The sequence below is a fragment of the Rhipicephalus microplus genome, chromosome 4 (assembly GCF_043290135.1).
Source record: "Rhipicephalus microplus isolate Deutch F79 chromosome 4, USDA_Rmic, whole genome shotgun sequence".
Lineage (NCBI taxonomy): Eukaryota > Metazoa > Arthropoda > Arachnida > Ixodida > Ixodidae > Rhipicephalus > Rhipicephalus microplus.
The window spans coordinates 97,270,581-97,295,204 of record NC_134703.1 but is presented as its reverse complement, the minus strand read 5'-3'; the positions used below and the strand labels follow the sequence as shown (position 1 = coordinate 97,295,204).

At 46.8% G+C, this 24,624-nt stretch overlaps 1 protein-coding gene across 1 annotated transcript in view; it reads left to right on the top strand.

The window, feature by feature from the left end:
* Positions 1 to 24,290, top strand: part of LOC142814506 (deoxyribonuclease-2-alpha-like) — a 37,178-nt gene extending 12,888 nt beyond the window's left edge. The window contains exons 6-7 of the mRNA XM_075893319.1: positions 22,728 to 22,972; positions 23,757 to 24,290. Coding sequence (XP_075749434.1) covers positions 22,728 to 22,972; positions 23,757 to 24,146 — 635 coding nt within the window. The 3' untranslated portion in view covers positions 24,147 to 24,290. The remainder of the gene's footprint in view (positions 1 to 22,727; positions 22,973 to 23,756) is intronic.
* Positions 24,291 to 24,624: the final 334 nt, after the last annotated feature.

Here is a 24,624-nt window from a genome sequence, read left to right as displayed (position 1 = left end):
GAGCAACAGAGAAGGTTCTGAGCCGGTCAAAAGCAAGCTACAGGAGTTTCCTGAGGCTCAGAAAGCAGACCCAGCCTTGCGAGATCCTTGGGCGCAGGGAAAAGCCGGAACGCATGGTATGCTCATTCTAGACGAACTATTATATCAACAAGAACACCCCGCGGGTCGCACCTACAAACAGCTAGTGCTACCATCGCACAAGCACAAAGTGCTGAAAAAGGCTGACGATTCACCATGGACAGTTCATTTAGGAGAGCGGCAAACGCTACAACGGGTGAAAATATCTTTTTACTGGTCGCAGATGTCGCGAGACGTAAAGGAGTGCTGTAGATCATGCCATGAATGCCAGGTGAAATCTCCGACGAGGCAGATAGATAGGGTAATATATAGATAGACATGTAAATGTTTGCCGCCAAAACGCTCCCGTCACCTCGCTCAAGCCGGCCTTCGCTACAGCGACACAGCCTGTTACAACCGCTGGATACATGAAAACAGATTCCACAGGACAATACTTCACGTCATACACAACACCGGCCTAACAGCACACAGTTAACGAAAATAGTATGCCTTAAAGGCAAGTCTTTGTCGCAATAAAAAAAAAAGGATTTCCATAACATTCCTGGCCAGGCTCCGCGCGTCGTTTCAAATAGTAAACATAAACTGCATTGGTTCTATGGTACCCCCTTCGGCTAGAGGTCTTTCTGTCGTAAACTTACTCATAAGATTGCCAGAAGTAGCATGCCTCCGTTCACTAACGGCAAAGACTACATCTGACGTGCTATTGCAGATATTTTCTCAACATGGGGTGCCAAAGACAATTCGCTCCGATCAGGGCACCCATTTTACGTCAAAAATGACACAGGATATGTTGCCGAAACTCGGGGCAATGCCGAGGTTTTCCACACCCGATCATTGGCAAAGCAACAGCTCAGTGAAGCGCTGGAACGGCACGTTCAAAAGAATGCTTTCTCACATAGTCAGCGAACGCAGACGCGGGTGGAATAGAATAAGTCCGTTTTTGTTATGGGTATATCGTGAGGTTTCAAATGCGACTACGGGTGGTCGGCATTCGAGCTCATGTACGGGAGGGTGCCAAACGGGCCCCTGGCATTCTCAAAAAGACTTGGTCAGAAGACTGAAAAGTTCCGGAATCACTGAGGATACCAACAACGGAATATCTTGCGAAGCTCCGAAGTAGTTTGGAAGAAGCTAGTGAAGGAGCCGCCCGACAGAGTGAAGTCAGTCAGAAGGAATACGCAGGACGCTATAACTTGAGGGCTACAGACAAACAGTTCCTCGCAGTGAACCAAGTACTATGCATCGAGAAGGAAGGAAAAGAGAAGCTAGTGGCAAAATGGAAGGGAGCGATCGCCGTCGCCGGAAAACTGCGACCGCACAGTTACCTAGTTGAGCTCGATGACGGTTCGCGCAGAACTATTCGCGCTAACAAGTTTCGCTGATATCGCACGCGAGTAAGTGCAGTAGGAGTGATATTCGAGCGAGATCAGCAATTCGGAGATGTTCCGGTCCCACCGCGGAGGCCACAAGCGCAGGCGATGCAGCAGCTTGTTGAAGTAGCACATCTGGAGCCCACACAGAGAGAACAGCTGCAAGACTTAATCGCGAGGCATTCGAGGGTATTCGTAAACAAACCCGGCACCTGTAAAGTGGGAATACAGAAAATAGAAATCAAAGAAGGAAAACAACCTGGACGTGCATACCCCTACAGGGTGCCAGTGGCACTGGTGCACGAAGTAGAGAGGGAGGTAAATCAGTTAGAGCAGTGGGAATTGGTACACCCGGTTGAAAGTTCGCACGCGTATCCACTAGTCTGCGTATCAAAGATGCATCCGCATCTGTTGCGATTACAGAAGACTGAACGAAATAACAGAGACAGAAGCATTTCTCATGAGCGTGGCGACTGATCTGTTATACCAGGTAGCGAACGCGAAATACATAACTGTGCTAGACGTGTTCGTGGGTTAGTGGCAAATACCTCTCGACGAGGACGCGCAGGTTTGTACTGCTTTTGCCACTCACTCTGTGATGAATGCCTGAAACATTTGTGTGTTTAGAAAACGTTGGTAACGATTTAGAGCACTTGGTACTCTACTATTAGAGAGCGTAAAGCCGTCCCGTTGGCTGCTAATCACGCTCTCATGGCCTAGGGCATCATGACACGTAAGTGCTCGTGTCACTGGCGAAGGCAGGGTTGACGTTCAACGCAAGCAAGTGTCGTTTTGCACAACAAGAAGTGAAACTCTTGGGGCACGTTAGATCAGGCAGGCACGGGGCCGACCCAGAGAAGGTCCGGGCGATAAATGAGATTCCGGCTCCCGAAACAAAGGTACAACTTCGTAGTTTCTTGGGACTAGCCAAATATTATATGGACAGCGTGCCCGAGTACTCTAACTTCGTTATGCCTCTGATAACCTAACTGGCCGACGTATTCCGCAGAAATTGCTGTGGAATAAAGAAGCGCAAGAAGCTTTTGACATAGTGAAAAACTGTCTCGTACAGGTGTCGGCATTGCAGACCATTTATTCTCGCGACAGATGCATCTAATTACGCCGTTGGTGCATGGCTTGCACAGCAAGACCTGGAGAACAAGGAGCACCCTATCGCAAGAAGCTTAGCCCGGCTCAGAACCGATGGGCCACAATAGAAAATTAAGCTTACGCTATCATTTGGGCACTGGGGAAGTTGGACGCTTGGCTGTTCGGTGCTAAAGCCAAGGTAATTACCGATCATAACCAGCTCAAGTTTCTGACTCTAACCACTCCACTTAGCGCGAGGCTGACATACTGGGCGTTGGCACTGCAGAATTATAAGCTGTAATCAGACACAAAAACGGGTCTCTAAACGCTAATGCAGACGCAATGTAGCGGTTGGTGATTCCCAGCGATGACACATAAAAGGGACAGTGATGTGAGGGGTGTATGCTTTGTCAGTGCAGGCACGCAACCGAGTCGCAGGAGTGCGAGTGACGATTGGTGCCTCACGATTGGTGCCTCACGTATCGAGCCATGCAGTGAACATATGTAAATGTGATGTTGTTTCGTGTTGCATGTATTAGATACAGTGCAACACAGTTGGAGGGGAAGTGTTGGGTTCGAACTTGGTGCGTTCACCAAATACCATCATATTGTTACCCACCCTGCTGACGGTGAGCCCAACACAAGACGGAAGTGGTACCACTGAATTGGCGGAACGACGGCTGTCTGTCGGTCGCAAAGAACGCGAAGACTCACGTCTCCCAAGGGGTTTAGTGGGGGCGCCTTACTGAAGACAAGGGCGGAGTCTGGCTGCAAGCGTGGAAGGTACACGTGCGCTCCGCTGTGGCAACCGAAACCAGCGGCAGCGGCGGCATTGATACACGGGCCAATTATACTGATGACCTCTTAGTCCAGCGTTGCAGGAACGTAACCGGGAGGTGCGTTCCCACGGCCGGCCCGTCGACGCCGGACGTTGAACGTTCCGGGAATAGGAGTGAAGGAAGTTGAGCGGCGGCGAGGGGCGTTGGTTCTTCGGGGAAGAGCCGAGGAGGAAGGACTCTATGCCTGGTATTTTCAACGGTAGCCAACCGGGAGTCGAGGAGGGAGGAATTCCTGTGTTCCAATTGAATTGTAAGAGGGTTTGAATGGGGAGTTAGGGGATAAACCAGGGGTGCAGGTACAGAAAAAAAAGGGAAACAAATAAACGTCTCTATCAAAATGATCCCCGAGCGGTACTTTCCTCAAGGTACCAGCAGATGAAAAATCTCGTCTTCGGCTTCCTTGGCGGCAGTAGCAAATGTCGCGTGGTCAGCGAGGTGACTAGAAGACAAAAACGGAATGTAACTAACGTGTTAAGCGAGTAGAACGAATGCCTGCCGCGCGTCGCTTAAGTCCTTCTCTTTCCAGCTGTACAGGAATACATTACCTCTGAAGACTCGGCCTGAGGAAAGAGGTAATTCCGTACCTTGGTCTGTGAACTGTTCATTATGCAAAAAGCCTGAGACTGTAGAACATTCATTTATAAAATGCTGTGAGGCAGTTTTTTATTGGGCCCCACCGAAGTAGTCTAGTGGTTAGTGTACTAGGCTGCTGAACCGCAGGTGTCATGGTATCGCACCCCGGCTGCGGCAGCCGCTTTTTCAATAGCGGCGAAAATAGTGTGGGCCCGTGTGCTCAGATTTGGGTGCACGTAAAGAACCCAAGGTGGTCTAAATTTCCACAGCCCTCCACTACGGTGTCTCTCATAATCTTACGGTAGTTTTGGGACGCTAAACCTCACATATTGACCAGTTTTTAATTGGGATGTTTTACAAAAGACAATAAAAAAGGACCTGTCGAGTACACCGTTCGGTACTATGCCAACAATGAACGAGGACGTTTTTCTGTGCGACAACGTTCATGCTGCTTTCTTTACAATGCGTGTGGAAAAGCAGAATGAATGTGGGGCACATGGATCCAAATCCGAGGCTAGTATGCCAATACTTCAATGAAAGCATGTACTACATAAAAGAATTGTACAGCTTGCAACAAGATGAGCCACCTTGGATGAATGTATTGAATGAGCTTGTGAGCTTGAAGTGCTTTTAACCGTGTCAGCCAGTGTGAGGCAGGCACATTGAGTGTGATATAAATGACCTACTAATATGCATTCCTTGTGTTTGTAAGTTTTGCCAAACCAGTAATAAAGAAATAAAATAGTGGTGGCTCTACGGTAACACACCTCACTGCCACGCAGACTACATAGGTTTGATTCCCGGCCCTTTCACTGTTTTTTTTTTGCGCATACCTAGCATGTATGAGGGCATTTCTAATCTCTGGCAGAGCTACTCGCAGTGGTGGTTCTGTGGTAGAAAACCTGCCTGTCACGCAGACGGCACGGGTTCGATTCGCGGTCTTTCCACTCTTTTCATTTTTTGCACATACCTGTCATGTATAGGAGTATTGCCAATCCGACGTCTCGCACAGAGCAGTGGAGGCTCTGAGGTAGCACGCCAGCCTGCCGCGCAAAACGCATGGGTTCGATTCTCGACCCTTTCAATGTTAGCTTTTGTAGTGCCTACCCGGCCTGTATACGGGCATTTTTAATCCGAAGTGGAACAACTAGCAGTCATGGCGCTGTCACACCACTTCCGGCAGCCGTGCTGTTTGGAGGGGGGAATTATGGGTTCTAACGAATCAGCTTTTGCCACCACCGACCATGGTAACAGGTTTATCCAAAATAATGAGGAGGCAAGTTATCAGTTTATTTTGCCACTTTGCCCAAGGGACACCGTGTTTCTGCGCGGCGACGGGCGAGCAAGGCTTTACCGGGTCGAAGATTGCCGTGACGCATTCGACTCGACTGATTTGTTGCTGGGGGTCGTGGCCCCTTTTTGATATAACATCAATTACGTGTCGGTGGTCACCTTCTCGAGCGACGACGCGGTCAAGAAATTGCTGGCATTCAAGGACCTTAACGTGAAGGTGCGTTTATGCGTCGACCCTCAACATCAATAGGTACTATCGTGAGCAATTTGAGTTTGAACGCGCGAGCGCGTGGCAAAGAGCCTCAAAATCTAGATAGCGCCGTACGAGAATGGCGCTGTGAAAACCGGCAGGGAAAGGAGGGGTGCTCTTCCATTAACTGTTTTCACTCTCGCTTCTCTGGCGTTGCTTCGAAACGGCAGCTTATTACGTGCCATCGGCTGCTCGCATTGATAAGAGATTTAAACGTGCAGAACGTCGTAAGCTGTTGCCTAGGGTTCGGTGAAAAACAACCCTGTATCCCTTTACCTGCTAGAGGAGAACGTCTCGCAAAGACTCCACCTTGATATTGTAGCGCTAGCGTGGAAAAAAAGTATTGTTGTTTATTGCTAATGTGCGGTTTGCTGGTCTCGTGGTTCGAGAAAAGTTGCACGCTGTAGTTGGTTGAAAACATTTATTCTATGCTCCCAAAATTGTAACAAAAATTTTATTGTGCACAATTCATCAGCTAGCTTGCCCTTTTCATACGCGCTTACTGTGCTAATAACGGGTCATGGCTCCACCGGCTTGAATCACGGCTTCTATTCTTTCTGGCAGAAACCTGCAGAGAGCCTCGATGAAGGTTGTGTCAGCTTGAATATGTTTCCACTCGTCTTGTACAGCTTTCCAGAGTTGATCAACTGTTACCAAGTCCAAAGAAAGCCTAGAAAGCTTAGCCTTCATACGTGCCCATGCATGCATAATAATGTCCATAACCGCACCCTTCGCGCACCACTCAAGGCGCATTACCCCTCGTTAATATAAAATACGTGCGACGTCCTTTGCTGTATGCAAGGGAGACAAGTCCTGTTGGAATAAATAGCATCCGTCCGGGTGTGGGCCATTTAATACATATGGAATCATCTCGTGCTCCAGCAGCGTGCAATACGCATCACTTGTGAATCTCCCGGAGATTCTCGCAAGGGGACTTAGGCCATCACGCGAGATAGCTGCCCAAACGTTTACTGATGTGCGACCACTTCCGGCTACCTCCTCGATGTTCTGCGGACAGAAGCGCGTGTTCTCCATGCACCACACTCTTGTCTGCTGGTCCCAGCGGCTGGAGAAAGTTGATTGGTCGGAGAAGATATATTTCCAGTCCTCCACCGTCCAGCTGCGATGATCGACCGCGAACTTAAGGCGAGCCGTTTTGTTGGCACATGTGAGAAGGGGCTTTTCTGCGGCGATGCGACTTCGGAGTGCAGCTTCCCAGGGCCTGCGCCGTATCGTGCTGTCAGTTACATTCTCAAGGTGTAGAGTACGGCGCACATCTTTCGCACTTAAAAATGGTTTCTCGCTGACTACAGCAAGAACTTGCAGATCTTAATCCAACGACGTGGCATGGGGTCACCTTTTGTGCGGCGCATCCTTAATTCTTCGTTCATCTCGATACGCTTAGACTATTCTGTTGACAGTGCTGAGATTACAGCCTGTCAAGGTAGCTATGTTGCGCTGCCAGTAACCTTTCAGTGATATATGAACGACTTTTTCCCGCTTATGCATAGGCAGTTGCGACACGTTTAAGCACTGGAGCCCGGAACAATACTAGACAAAAACAGCCGTGGCCTGTGATATTGTCATTTCAAGAAAAAAAAAGATAATGAAAAGAGCGTATCAAAATGACCAGCGACCACCACCTAGACTTGATAAAAGCATGACCTGTGCATCACGGGAGATTACGTCACAGCCTATATCGCGGCAGCAACATAATTTGATATGACACTGGATGTAGCTCTGCGTGATGAAATGAATTGGTATCACCGCTAGCGACTTCGAACATACTACAAGCTGCCACTTTGCTCCTACGACATCGAGACGGCAGTGTTAGCAGCTATCGGAAGCGCGGCACCCTTTCCACTTTATTTCCGACATGGCCGCTGCGAATCGACAGAAGTAGGATTTTAGGCTATTTTCCACGCACTCACGCGTTCGAACTCATATCGCTCACGATCGTACGCGTTAACTTTCATTGATTCCGGTACTGGGTGGCCGATGTAAAAACAGCGTTGGCAGCCTTCGGCAAAATTATTGAAGTGACGCGAGAATGTTGACGCATCAGAGGCGTCGGCGAGAAAGACTCAACGTCTCGAACTGTGCTCCTGGAACTGAAGAGTGGGATGAAAATTGATTACCTTCCACATCAAATTCGAACTGCCGGGGATCTGGTTCTTGTCGTGGCCGCCGGATGACTTATGGAGTGTCTACGATGCAAGCGAGTCGGCCACGTCCGGCGTGAGTGCAAGGTGCCGCGATGTTCGCGATGCCAAATTTTGAGGCGCTCTGAAGACCAATGTGTACGCAGGTGCGTAGCTGCCATGGGGCCGGCAGCGAGCGAAATATACACGCAGATGAGGATGGACGCTGCTGAAGCCGAAGACGCTGTCAAGGGGGCCGGAAGACCAGGAGACCGCCATCGATGTGGCACAGGCGTTGAGTAACGAGGGAGGAGCATAAGGGGAACGTGTAACCCTTGAAAAGGAAGATGAGGCCAAACAGAGTCATGCCGAAGAACGGGAGAAAAATAGCAAGAACCACCCCGAAGTTGATATGCCATGGCTGTCGCAGAAAGCGTGAATGCGCCCTGAAGCCGTGAAGATATAGATACCAATGACTACGCTTTATCCCAAGGCTGCTGGACACTACCAACGAGAAAACCACCGAGAGTCATTTCGACGGGCCGCCTGCAGCGACAACTGTGAGGTGAAGATTCAGCATCAGGCCACGTCAAAACGTCTCACCAGACAGAAAGGGTGGCAATGAGCCACCACTGACTATGGACCACGCCCGACCAGCGGATGTTCCTGGACAGTCTAGCCACAGGCAAGATGTGGTGGTGAGCACCGAGCTCTAGGCCTTTCTGTCTTTCTCGTCATGACAATGGCAACCAACCAAACCTTTAGCTTAGGCACGCTAAACGTGAAAGGTCTGGCATCCAAGCGTAAACAAAGCCAAATGTGCAGGTCGGTGATGGACCAAAACCTTGATGTTTTATCTGTGCAGGAGACAAAGTTGGAAGGAGAGGTGGAGACCCCAGGGATGCTTCGAAGGTTTACGTTAATGTATTACGTGGTAGTAAGTCATGCCAAAAAAGCGGCGGAAGGTGTTACTTTCTTTATGAAAAAAATGCCCAGGCCAGCTAATGAACACTTTTTGTGCTCTTCAGGTAGACTAGTGCACACTTATTTCACTGTATGTGACATTATGTGACATTTTTTGCGTATATGCTTCGAACAATTGCGAAGAACAAATTCAGTTTTCGTCTCTCAAGGTGCACATATGCAGGCATTGAAAAGTGGTTGTTCTTGGTGATTGTGTATTCAGATACGAAGACAGGACAGGCAAGATAACTAATACTGACAGAGTGACAGTGACAGAGTAACAGTACTGAATTACTGGCAGAGTGTGACTTGGCTAATTGCCTAGTCAGAACACGTGAAGTCTAATACGCACTTCGAGGGCAATAGTCTCGCCCGTATGGACAGGATGTATAGGCATGTGCGTAAGTGTGCAGACAATAGGATCACGTGGTCGAAGGCATCGACGTGCTATATAGCAACGAGACGCCTGGTGCGGTGCACATCTCTGATACCCGATCCTGTCGTATCAGTTTGCCTCCCATGTCGCTCTCTCCGACGCGCTCATAGCCGAAACGACAACAGGGTGTCGCTGCCTTTGCTCCATCAAATTTGTGTTGTTTTTTCTTCCTTTTTTTAACGTAGCGGCTGCGATGGTGTCGGTTCCAGCACCGGGATAGCGTAGGTATTGATGATGGTTGATTCATAACTAAGCGTAGCCAGCCTCGCAAAACGTGATGAAGCCAAGCACACAAAATTAAATTTTTTCAGCTCAGCATACCTTTGAAGCGTTAGGCCAAGTTGAACTTGAATGAGCCTTGTTAAATTGGTGTAAGCGTAGTCAAATCTAATCTAGCTTAATTGAGTGCGGTATCACCTGATAAATTCAGGCGTACTTAAGGTTCCTCCAGGTCCAGGTTGCTCTTTTTATGTTAGCCGTACTAATGCTTCAGTGGGCCCACATGGTTCGAGAAATTTACACGTACATACAAATCCAACTAAGCATAGTTTATCATCCTATAATTTAATTTAGCTGGGTAGAGTTAGCCCAAGTAAAACAAGCCTTATCGCAGCCCATTATTCTAAGTCGACTTCGCCATGAGCCTAGAGGTGCAAAACTCCGAACGATACTAATTGCTCCCTACTGAGAGTATAGCAGTTAAGCTCATTTATGTCTAGTGTGAGTTAAAACGCGTGCTAGTTAAGGCTGAATGATTAGTGTGTTATTCAATCACACAAAAAACTTACTGGACTTTTGGGTGGCATAATTAGGCTAATAATTCATAACTAAGCTAATCAAGCAGCGCCAAGGTCAGCATAAAAGTATCTAAGTGTGGTTTATTATGGCATCATAAACCAGTCTGATTATAATTAGGTGTAAATAAAGAAGTTCTAGTAATACCAATAAAGTAATTGAACCTGATTTTCTATGAGCTCAGATAATCCAAAAAGAGGAAGATACTAATTACAAGTCACCGAGTCTAGTCTCATTCAGATAAATGAGTTTTAGTTCACTTTAAAACTATTTTTAATGATGTCCTCGTACTTATTGCGTTTGTTTCATTATAGCTAACGCAACAAAAGCAAGCTGAGCCGAGAAAACTCAATTTTGTGTTTTTGCCTTCATGAAGTTTTGCGAGGTGGGTTACGCTTAGTTATGTTAATAAACCGGTATAAATAATGACGCGGGCCCGGTGCTGGAACTGGTGCCTTCGCAGTCACGGTTTAAGAAAAGAAGTAAAAAAATCACAGCATATACAAAGAGTGAAATATGATGATCAAAGCATGAAACAAATAAACGCGTTCACAATTACTTCAGTAAAAATCATAATAACAGTAGTTATGTTTATTTCCGTTGGAAGATGATTGTTTTAGCAAGGGATAGAGAAGTGATTTTGAAAGCATTCAGTGATTTCGCTATGTTCTTAGGTGCATACAGTGGAAGAAATGCCTGTAAATGACTCTTCCATCGTTTTACTCTGATTAATCCTGCAACGCTAACTGAGTGAAGCATATAACATTTAATGAGAGCCCTTATGATAGGATTAGTCGGGCATGGTGAGGAAGTCTTTTCTTTTGTAGCATAAGCTACGCTGGCCAAGGTTGAGCAGTTTCGCGTGGTTTATCGAGAGCTCTGGTGCGCATCCGCGAGGAGCAGTGACGTCTCGCATCACGCAATTGTCACGCCGGAGAAGGCCTGGAAGCTCCTAGAGTGAGATGTCGCTAGTGGGCGTGTATAGGACACAAAAGAAAAGACAACGCATTCACGTAGGAAATGGGGGAAAATGAATTTCAGATTGCTAAAGGACAAGTTTTTTTAAAACCAATGTGTAGGAACAATTCAAGGAAATAAAAAACAGCAATGTTCAAGTAACTGAAAGGTGGTTACATTTAAAACAACGAAATAAAAAACTGGAACTGACCGTTCTTGTAGCCCCGCCGCGGTGGTCTAGTGGCTAAGGTACTCGGCTGCTGACCCGCAGGGCGCGGGTTCGAATCCCGGCTGTGGCGGCTGCATTTCCGATGGAGGCGGAAATGTTGTAGGCCCGTGTGCTCAGATTTGGGTGCACGTTAAAGAACCCCAGGTGGTCTAAATTTCCGGAGCCCTCCACTACGGCGTCTCTCATAATCATATAGTGGTTTTGGGACGTTAAACCCCACATATCAATTAAATCAACCGTTCTTGTAAAATAAAGTACAAGAAAAGCTAACGAGGAAAAAAACTTGGGGTGGCGTTGAAAAAAAAAGCTTAGAGTTCAGCGAACCAGGTGCTTACAAACAAGACTTGCGAAGTATTAAAGCGAAATTGAAGCTCTGCGATTAGGAACGATATCGGGGAGCGATTATACGTGCAAGGGCCGAGGCACGCTGAGCAGATGAAGCGCCAACTAAACGCGCGCGTGGTTTAGAAATGACGCTTGCGTGGTGCAATCATAATGGCGCAATAGACTGTCATGAAATAACAGACTGTCCAGGCGTAGCACAAGCGTTCTTCGAGCACTTCCAACAATTTTATGCATCGACAGCTGTGGATTTGGACACCTTTAATTGGGCCTTTTTGTGGTGTATGCCTGAACTCAGCGTTCAATACGAAAAAAGGACTAGATGCTCCGATATGAGCTCACGAAGTTGAAAAGGCAATCAATTGTTTAGGAACAGCAAAATCCCCTGGTCTAAACGGCGTAATGGCTGCCTTTTGTAAACACTTTATATCAGACTTGTTAGTAATGCTCGCCTACGTGTTTAACAGAGCGTACGATGTAAATGCACTGCCTTACTCGTTTTGGGAAAGCGCACATCGTTCTCATCCTTAAGACCGACCAGCCTGAGAAAGTGAAAGATGTTACTTCGTACAGACCAATATTCCGAGCTGTGATTACAAAATATTAATGAAGGTAATTGCGGATAAGTTACAATCAGCAATGAAAACCATTGTAGGCCGGCACCAAACATGCGGTATCTAAGGACGTATTATCGACACTAATACCGGTGTCACACTGGTACTTTAAATCGCAATCAGGGCCATCCGGATGAGTTCTTTTGATCGCGATCAACTTGATGACCGCTTCTACTCGGCCCAGCTAATCCGGTTCGAGCTTGGGTCAGATGAAATGCCCCAGGTGGCATTCGCGTGCCGTAAAACATGTCACTAACAAAACTCAATGTATGTTATACCTATAGAGCTCATTATCAGCACTGTTATACGCGCAAGAACCGCTCGAACGTCAGAAACTTAGCCTGCCTCTGCGATAGTAATTTCATAAATCCATAACTCGACGAAATTTTTCTAGGACTTACCTGTATTGCTGTGTGAGATTATAAACCTTCGCTTTTGTTTTCTGATGGCCCCCGCTCGTAGCTGTGTAGTTGCAGCGAAGCGTCAATCTCGTTGTGCGCGCCAGTGTCTCACTTCTGGCGCCTCGAGTCTGTTCCAGTTGCATCTGCCAGCGGTCAATTACTGTAAAGATCTCTTCATCCGACCACGAAGTGCGCGTATGTTGCGACGTATAGTCGAAAGGCTTGCGACACTCATAATCAGTTTGCTTCTACGTGCTCTAACAGCTCCGACGGAGCGAGAGTTGAACTAAGCGCTGAAGGCAACGGTCGACTGCTTGTCGTATGCTTGCCGTCTGCTTCTCTCGTAACTACATGCGGTCTATGCAAATCCTAAAGTATGCAATACTTTAAAAATTGTTTCAATTTAAACAGTTTCGAATTTGCTTTTTTTATAAACACCTAGCTGTTTCGGAGCATTTTTATCGAGCTATGCTCGATTTTCTTGTTGTGATTTCAGCAAGCCCAGCAAGGGGGTTCAGGCGGCCGCAAAATCACGATCTCTCGGGCAGATCGCGATGCTCGGATCACGATAGTCTTGATCCGGGAGATCACGCCTAATTGTGATTAAAAGTGACCGCATTTGATCAGGAACGTGGTTAATCCGGATCGACACTGATCGCGATTAAGAGTGCCCATGTGACATTTGTATAACATACATACAATGAGATCTATTCTGAAATGCTGTGACGTGTTGAAGGAGCGAGTTGCGATTCTCCTGCTTGTTTTGAGGAAGGCTTTTGTTTTGTCTCTCATGCTCTTTTGAGTATCATTATGGAGCATGTAAACGTCGAAGGGATGATTACTGACGGCATTGCCGTGGCTTACCGGAACGGCACTAGTAAGTTGATAATTACCAAGACACTTTGGGCCCCCATCAGCATTCAACATTCCATGCGGCAAGACTGCCCCGTCAGCTCGCTTTTGTTCTGTATTTATCTAGACAGTCTGTGTTTGGCAGTGGCATTTCCGATGGAGGCGGAAATGTCGTAGGCCCGTGTGCTCAGATTTGGGTGCACGTTAAAGAACCCCAGGTGGTCAAAATTTCCGGAGCCCTCCACTACGGCGTCTCTCATAATCATATGGTGGTTTTGGGACGTTAAACCCCACAAATCAATCAATGTGTTTGGCAGTGATTGACAATGAAAGTATTCAAGGATTTACAATGCAACATGCAGAAGTAAAACTCCTGGCCTATGCGAATGACGTAGCCGTGAGTTACAAATACAAGGAAAGCGTTTTGCGCATGATAAACGTTGTTAAAAACTTCGGTGAGTTCACTGGAAGTAGTAGAAACTGGAGCAAGTACCTAGGTGTCAAATACGGATAATGGGCTAAAACTATTCACATAAAAAACAGCGCCAAAAACGAGAGACAAGAAAAAGAAGGAGACAGACAGCGGCACTGACAGACAGACAGACAGCGGCACAGTGCCGCTGTCTGTCTCCTTCTTTTTCTTGTCTCTCGTTTTTGGCGCTGTTTTTTATGTGAATCATGTCGTACCAACTCGCCCAAGCAACCACGTTAGCTAAAACTATTGCTATGCTTGCGACTATCAAGTGGTCGACAACGCCAGCAAGGCACTTGGGAGCACCGCTTCAGGCATATCAACAAAGTGAGTAATACTGGCAGGGTGATAATAAATGTACCAAAGAGAAGGCTGAAGTGTGGAGAGCTTGTCACCTTCAGTATTTGCGAAGACTACAATCTGACATTTGTTCTTCGTTTCCAGGCTATAGTACGTCATGCAATTCATTTTCTGTAACCGGATCAACGTACAGGAACTGCACTGAGTGTTTGCCGTGTTTGTGCGGGGATCTGGCCTGAGAGATGTGGCCGCAATAAACTGTTAGGAAGGGTTAAATATGGAGAATCGGGGCTACCCCACTTGTTTGTGAGGCAACTAGTTGGGCGTTTCCTTTTCTTCCGTGACAACGAGGACCCATCTTTGCCAGACTTCATTGCATGCTCACAGGAAGCGCGAGGAAAAGTGTTTGGTTCTTATAGCGAAATTGTGTTTAGTGTTCGTTTCCTTGCTGTATAGTTTTTGAAAGAATACTTGTCTACGGTTACAAGAAAAATGCTGCGCAAAGATGTATGAGGCAACCTTTTTCCACCGCTTATGTGCAAGGCAATATGCAGTCGGTCCCCAGGCTAAGATGTCCTTAAACGGGTTAAAGGAATGCAGATGTCGCCAGGTATAAAAACTTTCATTTTCAATCTGCACACAAGCACACTTTCAGCCGCAACTGTTTTAGAAAAAGGTGGCTTTTACATGCCAGGGATTCACAATATATCATATGTGAGCAACCTGAAACAATAAACCATCTATTTTTACTCTGTTGGGAGGGAGTGTACTTCTGGGATATTTTACAGTGAACGATGAAAAAGGAATTTCCACTTGACTCGCACGACACCAGATATTTGCCGATAGATTACGAGGACGGAACACGTTGCAATCAGTTAATGGTTACTGGACTCCATTGTATATGGTGCTCACGTATGTCTGGTTTTTATTGGGATCCCGATAAAAGACTAGCTCAAATGTATTTTAGTAAGAAAATAACTCCTTTTTTTTGATGTCATTGCTGCGCAAGAGTGTCTGTAACCATGGCTAGCCAGAATTGAGCCTCTGGTCAATAATGAATAATTCTGAACAACGCCTGTTAGGACTTGGCAAAGGGATTTTTTTATTATTCATTTTTAATGAAAGAGCACTCAATCTGTATTTGTACATGTGTTGTTTATGGTACTCTTACGATGTACTGTGTAACACAGGCAATAAAAAAAGCAGTCATGGATCTGTGGTAACTCGCATGACTGCCACATAGACGGCATGGCTTCGAGTCCCGGCCTTCTCGGTGTTATTTTCTTTGACGGATACCCAGCATGTGTATTTCCAATCCGAGGCATACCAATGAGCCAATCCGAGGCATACCAATGAGCAGTGGTGGCTCTCATTAAAGAAAAAAAAAGAGCAGTGGTGGCTCAGTGGTAGCACACCTGCCTGCCACGCAGACGGTGTGGGTTCGATTCCTGACCCTTTCACTGTTATTTTTTTTTGGCACCTACCCAGCATGTACAAGGGCTTTTCCAATCCGAGGCATAGCAATAAGCAGTGGTGGCTCTGTGGCAGCACACCTGCCTTCCGCGCAGACGGCATGGGTTCGATTCCCGGCCCCTTTACTGTTATTTCTTGGTGCCTACTCAGCATATATGGGGGAATTTCTAATCCGAAGCAGATAAACGAGCAGTCGCGGCTGCGTGGTTGCACACCCGAGTACCACGGAGGCAGCATAGGTTCGATTCCCTGCCCTTTCACTGTTGCTTTTTTCGCCTACCGCACATGTATAAGGGCATTTTCAATCTAGAGCAGTGCAACGGGCAGTGGTGGCTCTGTGTTAGCACCCCTGCTTGACGCGCAGATGGCATGGGTTCAATGCCAGGACTTTTCATTCATATATTTTTTGGGGGGCAAACCCAGCATGTATAGGGGTATGCACAATTCGATGCACAGAAAACGAACAGGGGGGGGGGGCTCTGTGGTAGCTCATCTGCCTATCGCGCAGAGGGCTTGGGTTCGATTACCGGCCATTTCACTGTCAATTCGTTTTGGTGCCTAACCAGCATGTATGAGCGATTTTCAAATGAGAAGCAGTAAAACGAGCAGTCATCACTTAGTGGTACATCTCTCTGCTGCTAAAAAGTTCAGGCTTTTATGTTTTCTGACAAAGATAAATATTTCCTGACGTCCCTTCTTGCAGTAATGAACAGTCGGAGCGCGTCAGAGCCTCCTGAGCTAAATGTCCCCCTGATACGTCTGCTTCCCCGCAGTAGGTGTCGAAAAGTGGTGAAAAAGTGTTGAGTCCCTTATCACCTATGAGCAGGCTCAAATTTTGTCTATCGTCACAGCTTGCAGGCCTGAACGTCTTCCTAGCTTACGTCCCCTTTGTCCTTCCGTTTCCCTGCAGTAGAAGTAAAAAAAACTAGTTAAGAAAGTTGAAGTCCTTATCAGCTATGATAAGGCATAACTTTTGTCTGACGTCACATCTTACAGCCGTGAACAACTTGCGATCCACTGTGCGCCTGATGGGTCGGCTTCCCTGCCATAAGTGTCGAAAAGTGGTGAAAAAAGATGAGGTCCTTATCATTTATGATAAGACTCAACTTTTGTCTGACGTCACACTTTACTGCCGCGAACAGTTTGTGATCTGATGTCCCCCTGATGCGTCGGCTTTTCCACAGTAAGCTTCAAAAAGTTGCTAAAAAGTCAAGACCATTATCACCTATAATAAGGCTCAACTTTTTTCTCACGTCACACCTTAGAGCCGCTAACGTTTGCGATACGATGCCCCCTTGATGCGTTGACTTCCCGCAGTAATTCAAAACTCGGGATAAAATGTTGAGGCTATTATCACCTGTGATAAGCCTCAACTTTTGTCGGACGTCACACTTTGAAGCCGCGAACGTCTTTCCATGTCTCCCTGGGGCATCGGCTTGCCCGTAGGAAGCGTGTAAAAAGTGGTTAAAAAGTTGAGGCCCTTATACCATATGATACGGCTGAACTTTCGTCTGACATTACACTTTGCGGCCGTGAACGTCTTCCGAGATAACGTACCACTGATGCGTCGGCATCACCAAAGTAAGCGTCAAAAAGTGGCTAAAAATTTTAGGCTCTTATCACCTAAGATAAGGCTCAAATTTTGTCTGACGTCACAACTAAGAGCCGCGAACGCTTTGCGAGGTAATGTCGCACTGATGCGATGGCTTACCCGCAGTAAGCGTTGTGGTAGTGGTGAAAAACAGTTATATATGGATGGTATGTAAAGGCAAGGTCGGGAATGGTCCGTAAGGGGACACCCCGTACAAACACTAGCGGGGCTTCCCCTACATGATATCATTGGCGTCGACCGCAGGCCTGACACGCTCAACCAAGACTCTTTGTACTTTCACGTCAAAGTAAACATGCAGGGCTTCCTCCAAGTCCTCCGGCGAAGGGTTGAGAACAGGGGTGAGGTTTTGGGTCTTATGAAATGCTGACACCATGTGGAAACTATCACAGTAATTGGCTCAAAACAATGAGGCCCTTACCATATGATGAGGCTGAACTTTCGTCTGACGTTACACTTTGCAGCCGTGAACGTCTTCCGAGCAAATGTCCCACTGATGCGTCGGCTTCACCACAGTAAGCGTCAAAAAGTGGCTAAAAATTTTAGGCTCTTATCACCTATGATAAGGCTCCACTTTTGCCTGACGTCACACCATACAGCCGCGAACGGTTTTCGATCCGATGTCCCCCTGAAGCATCTGATACCTCGCAATAAGTGTCTAAATGTGGTCTAAAAAGATGAGGCCCTTATCACCTATGATAAGGCTCAACTTTTTTCTGACGTCACCCCCTTACAGCCACGTACCATTTGCGATCCGATGTCCCCCTGATGCTTGTGCTTCCACACGGCAACAGTCAAAACCTGGTATAAAAAGTTGAGGCCCTTATCACCAATGATAAGCCTTAAGTTTTGATGGACGCCACACCTTTGATCTGCGAATGGCTTGCGAAGTAATGTTGCCTTGATGTGTCGGCTTACCTGCGGCAAGTATCGTTGCGGTGCTGAAAACTAATATTTATGGTTGTTATGTAGAGGGAGGGTAGAGAGCGGTCTTTAAGGGGCCGCCACGTGCAAACACAAGGTGGACTCCCCCTTACAGGTTACGATTGCCGTCAGCCTTACGCCTGACACGCTCAACCAAGACCCTTTGGACTTTCAGGTCAGAGCCTGACACGCTCAACCAAGACCCTTTGGGTCTTGATTGAGCGTCAGAGTCTCGGAGTAGTCATGCAGGGCTTCCTCCAAGTCCTCCCTGGAAGGGTCGGGTGCAGGGGTGAAGTTTGGGCTTTTATATCATGCTGACACCATGTGGAAATCATCACAGTAGTTGGTTAAAAAAGAAAAACGAGGCCTTTGCCCCACATGAGAAGACTGAACTTATGTCTGGCGTTACACTTTGAGCCGTTAACATTTTCCGAGCTAATAGGAAACTTTAGAATATCGTTTGCAAGCGCTTGGGGCGTTGTGGGCGAAACGGGTGCGATAAGAGATTTAGAATAGCGTTTGCCCTGCTGCTAACCGCAAGGCTAGAGTTACTGTATATGCTTTATATGCTATTTTTAGGTACCTAAAGGTAGCATATAAAGTAACTCTACGCAAGGCACGATCGCAGGGACACTGTAGCCTCGAAACCAGCGCTTGCGGGCCACATGCGGGCCGCCATTACCGCACGAAATTTCGGATTTTTTGCGTGCGGTCTGCGAACGTGAACGCCGACTCGCGTTACGACGCATGCGCAGTGGCAGCAACCACACCGCAAGGGCTCGCGGTGCGCCAATCCAGAACTCCCCAATATCCTCTTCATGCGCCGGCTTCCCCTCAGTAAGCATCAAAAAGTGGCTAAAAAATGTTGTCCCTTATCATCTATGATAAGGCTCAATTTTTGTCTGACGTCACACCTTAAAGCGGCGAACAGTTTACGATCCGATGTTTCCCTAAAGCCTGTGCTTCCTCACAATAAGTGTCGAAAAGTGGTAAAAAAAGATGAGGCCCTTATCACCTATGATAAGGCTCAACTTTTGTATGACGTCACAACTTAAAGCCACGCATGGTTTGTGATTCGATGTCTTTCTGATGCGTCGGCTTCCCTGGAGTAAGCGTGAAAAACAGTACACTATAAATGCTCACCTACCTTTGGGAAGACACGTTTCACTTTCGTGTTTTACCGATTCCCATGAAAATTGGTATCAGCCACATTTTTCCCTTATGACCGACTTCTTGTTTCGCTGTTTCTGAATATAAAGGCTTCTTTACATACTGTGGTGCGCAGAAAAATAGTAATTACAGTGAAAGGACCAAGAATCGAATTCATGTCATCTGCGTGGCAGACAGGTGTGCTACCGCATAGCCATCGTTGCTCTTTTTTATTTCATGGTATTTATTAATTGCACATTTTCAATTAGTCGTTTCACTGCTGCGGAATGAAAAAAGTCCGCCTACATGCTGGGTATTGTTAGGAATATGCTGTGTCGCGAGGGTAGTGGTGGCGAAGAGTGGCGAGCCGTGGAGCGGACTTCGCTGAAGCATTTGCCCGAAGGCGAAGCAGGGAGGCAATCTGTTTTCAAAACAGCAACAAGAAGGAGCGTTTACTGTAGCAGGTTGTCGTTTTTTTTTTTACAGAGCCGGCCAGCACAACGTCGGCTGGGGTAAATCCTCTCAAACATGGGGCTGACATGACCTTAAATACCGTCTGTGGTCCATTCTCTCAGACCAGTTCTCGGGCTCGGAGGAGGAGACGCAGCCATACCCGGAACTGCAAGGTGGTTCGGCGGAGGAAGCGACGTTTTCCCCGGAACTGCACGGTTCTTCTGCACAGAAGGCGGCGCTGGGAGGGGGGAGACAGTTCGTCGGAACAGTGCTCGATCTCGTGAGACGTGCTCCCGAACTAGAAAAATGTCTGTGGCATAACAGCACCCCCGCCACAGACAATGCATCCGGAGTTTTGAGCCGTCAGCGCGGCTCGGAAGGAGGGATGCTGGTTGACCGTCGGTAGCCGTTCCGCTCTCTCCGCCAGTTGAGACTTTCATAAGCCTGCAGAGGTTCACTGGAACGATGGAGTCGAACACAAAGCTGAACCACTCTGGCCCAAGCAAGCACCCTTGAAATGCTGATCAAATCGCCAGACCAACAGAAACCAAATGTTTCCTCGAGATTACGCTGAGCTAATAAATAGCATCACGAGCAACGAATCTCGGGAGGAATACACAATGCCGACACTCCTTTACAGCGCATGACACTGCTTAACCAAACAGATTTTTTTTTTCGTGAGCGATTCTCGATTGTGACCCGGGAAGATTGGGGACGATCGAAGCTGCCGAAGTTGACTCAGTTCGGCCCTGAATCTACAATTTAGAATACCAAGAACTCCCGAATCACGCACATTTGCGTCGCCTGCAAGCGTAAGATTGTCAAACTTGACAAAGTTCGTCCTCCTACAAGCTCTCACTTCATTGAGCTTAGCCAATTAACATCAAAACAAGAGAAAACATGCTTGAAAAGTAAGAAGCTAAGGATGAAAATCAAACTTGCGCGCGTTAAACAAAACAAAGGGCGAAGTTGACCTACACTGACGCGCATAATAACATGTAATGTCAAACACAAAAAGTATTTTAAACAGGGGCTTTTACTTACCCTTATCAGTTAAAATAAAACACACTAACTGTTACCTTTGAAATATTATAAAAACAAAATTAATCAAACAAACATATCAATGCCTGCTTCTACAATTGGAAGGAAGGAAAACTTACAAAAATTCAGATGCATTCATAGCTCATAGGAGGGTGACAACATTAGAAAAGGTAATTCTCAAAATTAAATACAAGAAATACACTCTTCGTATTAGCAAGGCGGCACTCTCCAATGCCTTTTCAAGATCTAGCTGGAGTGTGGCAACTAGGCCCCCTTCAGAATCGTATGACACCAATATATTTCTTACCACGTGTATATTTGTTGAAATGGTTGTTTCTTTAATCCCACATACCGCATGTGTAGTATGGGCCTGCTAATGTCTTCGTAACTCTTCGGAGTCACTTAGATAATGCTCTCATAAAAACTTTGCAGTCAGTATTCGCGAGGCTTAAGGGCTACAGGATTCAAAGGAACGGAGCTTACGTGGATCACTGCTTTTTAGAATTAACACTATGTGCGTTTTCTTAAACGATGGAGGCATGCTTTTCACTTAAAAACACTCGTGAAAGAAGCGATACAAGGCTGCTCACATTTATGGTTTGTAACACTTGTACAGTGTTTGTAGCGCCTTCATTCTCATGAGACATCATGACCATTTTTTAGTCACAGCACTGCGCCTCTCACGTTGCCCGAGCTCGGACCTCGACGCACGCGCTAGAGAGAACACCTCACGCCTGGTGGCTAGGACGCAGGCAGCCGTCGCCGTTCTTCTTCGATCCTGAGGAATAAAGTGGCGAGATCCTTCACGCCTCTCTGGCACTCGTTACGCGCCTAACACATCTGGCCCACGGTTTTTACTTGGTTTTGAATCTTCAATTGTTTTTTTATTTCACTTACGGTAATTGCATTTAGAGTTCCTGACGTAGTCATTTTCTAGTTCAGGCAAAAAAGGCGAAAATTCACGTTCGAACATTTTGATGTTTTCATGCTTTTGATTTAAAAGGCTTCAAAAACGTTCATTGAAGGCTTTTTTAAAGATTTTTAGAGGTGAAGCTCCTTAAGGCGTGGGTCTGTCCATGTTCCGTCATTGTGGTACGTAGACACTGGGATGCGAGATGGAAGATGGCGGTACTTGGAGTGTTCACTAGATGGACGCACGGACGGACGCATGAACGTATGGACAGACAGACTAGCAGATCGACGGGTGGAGGGACGGACTCACGGACGGACAGATGGACGGAAGCATGGACGGACGCACGGATGGTCGCGTGGACGGACGGATGGAAGCACGGACGGGCTGACAGATGCTTCGCCCCACTCATCATCAATCACTCCGTGGATATGCTCTGATTTTTTTCTTTCTTCGGTAACTTCGTTATCACTATGAATTACAGTAAAATCTTTTTTCACCGGTTATCGTTTCACTTTACTCTTCTGCAATGGAATGGTGTCTTATTCTCGTGACTTTTTAAGGCAAGTAAACCTGCTTAAAATAAGAATAGTCATCGCCCCGAAAAAGTTCGCTTGGCCTTTATAGACTATTCTTACGAAGGGTTTCGGTGCCTTTATATTTGGTTGTTAACCACGCCATGTTGTATCCTTAGCAGCTGAACAGTACAATGTTAAACGCATACACATGAAAACGATTGCATTCAGGCATTCAAGGTTTCATCACTTTATTAGTTTGCGTAGCAATATAGAAAGCTCAGCAAACATTTGTTCCCATGTGTCTTACGTGAAATTGTCTGTAGATAATCCCGACCAACTCTCGGACCGACAGAGCAGCAAATATTAGCATTAGAAAAATGAAATGAAATAAAAAATCTCCGAAAGCCAGCCCTACAGAGACGTGTTGACCTCTTGAAGTTTGCAGAAAGCTTTCTCTCAGGTTGAGCCGTCGATGCATCGGGGGTAACGTCCTGTGACGGTCATAGCCTGGCTGAACCATGCTCATAGCGTAATGTAGAAGGTTCCGCAGGACCCTTCATTCAGTTCCTTGAAAAACCATCTAGTTGAGAAGTCCCTAAAAAGTGAACGAAAGAAAAGCGCCAGTTGATTCTCACTACTTCTCTTGCCTGATGCAGACATTTACTCGGCCATTCTGGCTGGACTGGTACGTGATGACCTTGTCGTTCAATCCTGGAGGAACGGCGCTGGCGACAAGCTACCAGCGAACTGCAGTCGCTCCTACACGGTAACGCATTCGGACCTGGTGAAGCTGTCGCTGCCCGATCGGCGTTCGATTACCTTCAAGACCGAGGAAGACCACAGCAAATGGGCAGTGGCCGTGGATAGACCTGTCTTCTGCATTGGCTCGATGAACCGCATGGTTCGTAGCTGATCCTTTGAGTCTTTCCGCTTCCTACAAAAACAAACTGATGTTTTGCTGCAAAAAAGTCCTCCTTTCTGTGTTTGACAAATTGTAGTTCAATGCCCATTTCGTAACTTACACTCCTGTCATGTGTTTATGAGCTAGAGGACACAGAGAGGAGAGGCACTCTTGCCCCGCTACTGTGGTCTAGTGGCTAAGGTACTCGGCTGTTGACCCGCAGGTCGCGGGATTAAATCCAGGCAGCGGTGACTACATTTCCGATGGAGACGGAATGTTGTAGGCCCGTGTGCTCACATTTAAGTGCACGTTAAAAACCCCAGGTGGTCAAAATTTCCGGAGCCCTCCACTACAGCGTCTATCAAAAGCATATGGTCGTTTGGGACGTTAAACCCTACAAATCAATAAATGAATCAATCAGGAGAGGCATTCACGTAATTAGCTCAGGGGCACGAAGTCTTATGTGCTTACTGCGTTCGGCTTGCCCGTATTTGTTATAAAGTCAGGATGATGGCCATAGAGGTTTCTGACAGCAGTAGATAACAAAAAACAATTGTGTTGCATTCCACAAACTGTTTACCCCCCTACCTTTACATCCCTCTCCTTGAATAGAAGGAGGTCTTTGGAATAAACTTTTTTTTGCACTTGTTGCTAGGGTTGTTCTCTTTTGACTGCGACTGAAGGGGGCAAGGGTGTGGTCTGCGCTGGAACACAGCCCCCTCCTCCTTTTAATGTGAACTTTGAGCGCACCTAACGTCAATGTTCATGCTTCTTTTCATCGTAGGAATCTCAGCTGAAGCGAGGAGGAGAAGCAGTATGCGTTGAAGACAACCTTCTCGCGAAGTTATTCCGCAGGAGTGCCATCGTGAACACTGGCTGCTCACTCAATGGAGGGCGACAGACAAGTGCCTCGACACCGACTCCTTCTTCGGGCTCTGGGACAAGACGATCGCGGAATGCCCAGCCACGAAAACGCACAGCTCGCACCACAACCACCACAGGTAGAACGACGAAGCCCAGCTTGCGTCAATTCCTGATGGATGTCGCCATATCAACGTTGTCTCAGCTGAATCATCCCCAAGAGCACAAGCCAGCATCCAGAAGGTCGCGCAAGTACAGCACGACGACAGAGCTTCCGTTGATGATGCAGTTTCGCAATCTTTTGAAATCCTAAGACTGTGACTTTATACGGCATGAATTCTACTGAGAGCGACTCTAAGAGGTTAGCATTGAATACAAGTATTCGCTTCGAACCCCACTGGGTTTATCTCGTACGTGATAACTGCTGGTTACACAAATAAAATATGACTATACTGTCCGGCTGACAAATGAAACGTTCGTGAACTAACACACCATTTAAATTATCTGAACCAGGAGTCTCAAACACGTGGACCAACCCACACATGGCTGTCGTCGTTTCATATATTTTTTCCCCTAATAAGTACGTTCATGAGGTATACAGAGACGTGACGACTGTTAAGTATCTCTCTACCCAGGCACATCATACTGTAACCGTGTATTCAAGCATAACCACAGAACATAAGCTTTTTAATTTGAAACTGGCATTCATTTTTTTCATATTTACGTTATTCTCGAGATCTTCGATGTTTCTAGACATTGAAGTGACGATTTCTTCAGAAATTGATTATATA